Genomic DNA, 5,022 nt, shown 5'->3' with positions numbered 1-5,022 from the left:
AAATTCAAACACAAGTGGAGGTTTTCTTTGTGTTTAATTCATCTTTAAATCAGAATAAACTGAACTGCGGATGAACAGGAAGTTTTCAGGACAGAAACGAGTAACATGGAAGTAAAAACGTTCCTTAACGGAGCCGAGACGCCTGAACGAAAAGACAGGTACAAAAAAAAATGACGGCGTTGGCGTCCAGCAGCACGGAACACTTTATAGACACAAAAACAAATGAGTAAAAAAATGACTTCATCACTTAGGAATCTACGGAAACACCCAAACAGATATAACCTGTTTTCCTTTTCTCTGCCCAAAAAAACAACAACTAAATAAAACACTTTCATTTTGAGTCAGAAAAAAAAAAAGTTGTGGTTTAAACAGTAAAAAAAAATTAAATAAAGGCAGAAAAATTCAGATCATATTCTGCTGTCGTATAATAAATTAAATCAGTTTTCAGTGCTTAAATATATCGGAACGGTCGGCGCTTAAATAAACATCATCAGCCATGTTTGACTCAGGTAATAAAACAATAAGCTAATGGAAAACGATTAAAATGCGCCGATGCCGACCATCCAGTCAGGATGAAAGAGACGCCGTAACCACGGAAACAGATCCATCAGTCACTTTTCCCCAGGCTGGGTTCAACGCTGGTTCTGTTCAGGCGGCGGTCTGTGACCAAACTTTGACTAGGACGCGCGGGGCGTCGTCTTCACACCTCCAGAGCTGCGGCCTGGTGACGATAATGCCCGCCGTCGACGGCTCTCTGCACGATGCGCTCTGCCGTTCTTCTTTGGTTCAGATCCAGTAAAACTCTCAGCAGCTCGTTCAGGCTGGCGTCTTTGCCCTCCTTCTCCACCCAGTGGTTCAGCAGTTCGTGGATCTTATCTTCATACGGGAGGTAATCCCTGCTTTTGATCATATTGTCATTCAAGCTGAGCTGACGGAAGAACCTCTTGTGAAAATCCACGTCGACTTCTTCAAAAAACTCGATGCACTTCTTCAGAGATTCGACGCCTGAAAGCAGAGAACAGAAAACCTTCAGACGGCGTTAGGATGGAAGCTTTTTAATCAGTTTCTCATCATGTGACCGACTGACCGACCAATCACTGCGCAGCAGGAGGAAAACACTTTTTCCTTTTTAACATTTTTACTTATTTTTTTCCTGAATCATCAAACTCTTTCTAACGAAGCCAAAGTGCTGCTGATGAATTTTCTACACATTTAAAGAACCAAAGAGGAGCTCTTTGCTGACATCTAGCTGTCAGAGTCTGAACAACCTCATAACAGTATCAACTGTCACTACCTGATCCGTACAATCAGCTTATATATTGGTCGCCCTCGATTTTACTTCAAAGAAAGTCCTAAATTAAGTTTTCCCCTTCCTAAAAATAAAAAGCGTACTAAAAAAAATAATGTGTTAATAATAATAATTGAACTTTATTGATCTCACATTGGAGAAACTGGAGAAATTCCCTCTCTGCATTTAACCCCTCCCCTTGGGTAGCAGTGGGCTGCCAATGTGCGGCACCCAGGGAGCAGCGTGGGGTTAAGGGTCTTGCTCAGGGACCCAGAGTGGACGCTGTGGGAGAATCTGGGGGCTCGAACTCACCATAACTGGTCTGTGCTCGATCTGTGCTGGTGTTCTGTCAGATCAGCGTACCGATAGTCACTATGCATGCACAAGACGTCAAATTTCCGTTTATCCCTTTAATTTTGCAAGAAATATAGACTTTAAACTACCTCAACAGGTGTGTATCCCTTTATTCATGTACAAATGCTTCAATGTATGCTTCAAAAAACACTAAAAAATAAGTCATTAAAATAGATTTAAACATAAATCTAGTCTTTTTAAGTTTTATTATTTCCTTTAACACTATGGTATTAAGTGCGTCATCTAAAGAAAGAAACAACTAAAATGCAGATAAACATGGTTTAATCAGATTTAGTCAGAGTGCTCTGGGCATGTCCTGATGATGTCATCATCAGGACATGCCCAGACAGAGAAAATGGAAAAAAGCATCAAATTGTCTCAGAAAAGTCATAAAATGTGTTTAAACAAGTGCATTAGCATTCATTATTGATTTAGGGATAGAAAGAAGTACTCTTAGAACCATGATAATATTATTTATGGCAACATGGAGGAATATCTACTCGCACTTGAACTGATAGTATGGATCGCGTTTCCGGTAGGGATCGCGCTGTGCTCCAGATACAGATCGCATTTCCGACACGGATCGGGCTTCTGGTACGGATCGCGCTGTGCTTCAGATACGGATCGCGTTTCTGATACGGATCGGGCTTCTGGTACGGATCGCGTTCGTTTCTGATACGGATCGGGCTTTCGGTACGGATCGCACTGCGCTTCAGATACGGATCGCGTTTCCGATACGGATCGCGTTTCCGATACGGATCGTGCTTCTGATACAGATCGGGTTTCCGGTACGAATCGGGCTGTGCTTCCGGTACGGATCGGGCTTACGGTACGGATCGCACTGCGCTTCAGATACGGATCGCGTTTCCGATACGGATCGTGCTTCCGATACAGATCGGGTTTCCGGTACGGATCGGGCTGTGCTTCCGGTACGGATCGGGCTTACGGTACGGATCGCACTGCGCTTCAGATACGGATCGCGTTTCTGATACGGATCGTGCTTCCGGTACGAATCGGGTTTCCGGTATGAATCACGCTGTGCTTCCGGTACAGATCGGGCTGTGCTTAGATACAGATCGCGTTTCCGATAGGGATCGGGCTACCGGTACGAATCGGGTTTCCGGTATGAATCACGCTGTGCTTCCGGTACGGATCGTGCTGTGCTTCCGATACGAATCGGGCTTCTGGTACGGATCGGTTAGAGACATCCCGTTCTATTTGCCATGGAGGGACAGTGGACCATGGAGGACGATGCAGTTCAATTAGCCCATCAGTTAGGATGCTCTAATGAACAGCTGATAAAACTCTGAACAGGATGGAAATTCATCCATGTTGTTTGGTTCAAACTTAGACATGTTGCCTAATGATGTCATGAGGACAGATGTGAATTAGTTTCACTTTTTCAGAATTCTGAAATAATTTACATCCAAGAAAAGCTCATCTACATAGACTTTTCTAAGCACCGTACGGCTCAGAAGGTCAAAGGTCGATTCGCTTTGGGAGGTTAAATCAAAGCAGAGCAACTTTACCGTCGACAGGATCCAGGATGGGAAACGACTCGTCCTCCTGAAACACAGAGAGACGCAGATTAAAGCTCCAGATCCGGTGCAGGTCAGGTAGAGCGGTGTAATGGGAGAGGAGATCCAACCCTGAGCCTGCACTGGTTTCAGCAGCCAAAGCACAAACAAAGAGCGGCGGAGAGAGAAACGCTAACTGGTTAGCAAAGGACAGGAAACAGGAAACAGCAGCGATTAAAAGACCTCTGGGTTTCCTCTACAGACAAATAAAGTCTAAAATAAAGGAATCCATTTTTCTATCAGGATCTTATGATGTTTATGTTCCACGCAGTCAGGATCTCTGCAGCCGTTTAGTGAAGAACATCGAAACGAATGAAATCTCCATTATAATGCAAATTGTAGTTAAAAATAAATAAATTGACAATTTGTTGATTGATTTAATGATGTGCTTCATCTGACTGTGACAAACTTGAGGCCCGTGGGCCGAATCTGGTCCACAGCCGCATTTTATTCAGCCTCTAAGAGTCTAAGAGCGTTTATTATCTTATATTGTGGAAGATTAGAGGAAGTGATGTCATTTATAATAGTTTAAACATTTATGGTCCAACCTAAATAAATGACAGAGCTATAATAGCTACCGTATTTAACCTAAACCATGAATTCCTCAGCTGCAAACGGCCGTTTTAGGGACGCTGAATAAAAACAATCTAAAAAAGATTTCTAAGCCTCTGCTCTGACGGGATGATGAAGAGGAACTAGAACTTGTAGAAATGTTGTAAAGTCGCCATGTCTGCCAGCCCAAATTAGGGATGATGGATAATCCGGTTTTATAATCTCCATAAACACAGAAGCATTTAAAAATTCTGAGTTACAGAATAAAGAGGAGAAATAATCTGGTTTGAGGAGAAAGTTTATTCCTTTAATGTTCCTGATGAGGCTCTAAAAAGGTTTGATTTTCTATTTGAAAGATAAATTCATTATAATCTGATTTCCATGTTGATAAAAGACCAAAGAAGAGAAACTTCAGCACTTTATTCTGCATTTATCTGAAGTCCTTCACCTAAATAATGTCAGGTCAGGCAGAGACCCTTTAACAAATAATGAAGATATCCCAGGTTAGCGTGCTTTTAGCAATCGGATCCCCATCCAGGTCCGACAGCCTCATCAGAACCAGAACCTGGTCCAAAGGTGAAGGAGCTCAGCTGGGAGGGATTCAGGGTTAGCATGGGTTAGCTTAAGGACACACAGAGAAGTTAAATGGAAGCAAATGTTAAAGTGGGGAGAGGGGAGTTTTACGTTCAGCTTCCAAGATCCTTAAAATTAGGATTTTATGAGCTGAAGTGGTTCAGAGGGAAGGAAGCAGCTGTTAGGAAGCAAGCAGGCAAAAGAAGCAAGCTGCAGAAGCCTGAGCGAAGCTGAGGCATCCGTCTCACCCTCCTGTCGGTTAGGCTGTGCCGTGAGCTGCTGGCAGAGCTGTTTTCGCTATTAAGCAGCTTTTCCTTCTCTTCCTTTACATGTAGTTGGAGTTTGTCGGCTACCAGGCCCTTGCCGTGGCCTCCAGCTGTGCTGGGCTCTGGAGTAACTGGGAAACATTTCTACAGAGAACGGAGACCAGATCAAACCTTCTGTTTCACTCACCCTCCCTGAAGGAGTGCAGGAAATGTTCAATCAAAGTGACTCACCGGTTTCACACTGCTGGACTCTGAGGAGAAAACAGAAAACTAGCATTACTTAAAGTAAAATAAAAAAAAAACATCATCAGAGAATTGTTTTATTAAAGGGAAACTAGCCATTTTAAAACATTGTTTGATTTAAAATAAAATAAAAAAAGAAAAACATGGAACCGGTATGATCTCTTGTGAT

General features: G+C 42.9%; 1 protein-coding gene across 3 annotated transcripts in view; it reads right to left on the bottom strand.

Moving 5' to 3' along the window:
- Positions 1-5,022, bottom strand: part of LOC107104273 (tumor necrosis factor receptor superfamily member 26-like) — an 8,581-nt gene continuing 3,559 nt past the window's right edge. Inside the window, exons 6-9 of one of the 3 annotated variants that reach the window (XM_015404242.1) lie at positions 4,842-4,861; positions 4,674-4,754; positions 3,172-3,208; positions 1-1,005 (exon numbers count right to left, since the gene is read on the bottom strand). In XM_015404242.1, coding sequence (XP_015259728.1) covers positions 701-1,005; positions 3,172-3,208; positions 4,674-4,754; positions 4,842-4,861 — 443 coding nt within the window. In that variant the 3' untranslated portion in view covers positions 1-700. Of the gene's footprint in view, positions 1,006-3,171; positions 3,209-4,592; positions 4,755-4,841; positions 4,862-5,022 lie in introns of all 3 variants that reach the window. The other 2 variants (XM_015404241.1, XM_015404243.1) reach the window with 2 other exon arrangements.

The sequence above is a fragment of the Cyprinodon variegatus genome, unplaced genomic scaffold, assembly GCF_000732505.1.
Source record: "Cyprinodon variegatus isolate N-32 unplaced genomic scaffold, C_variegatus-1.0 Scaffold1674, whole genome shotgun sequence".
In the NCBI taxonomy this organism is placed as follows: domain Eukaryota; kingdom Metazoa; phylum Chordata; class Actinopteri; order Cyprinodontiformes; family Cyprinodontidae; genus Cyprinodon; species Cyprinodon variegatus.
Note: the sequence above shows the minus strand (reverse complement) of the source record. Positions and strands in the feature narration are given on the sequence as shown.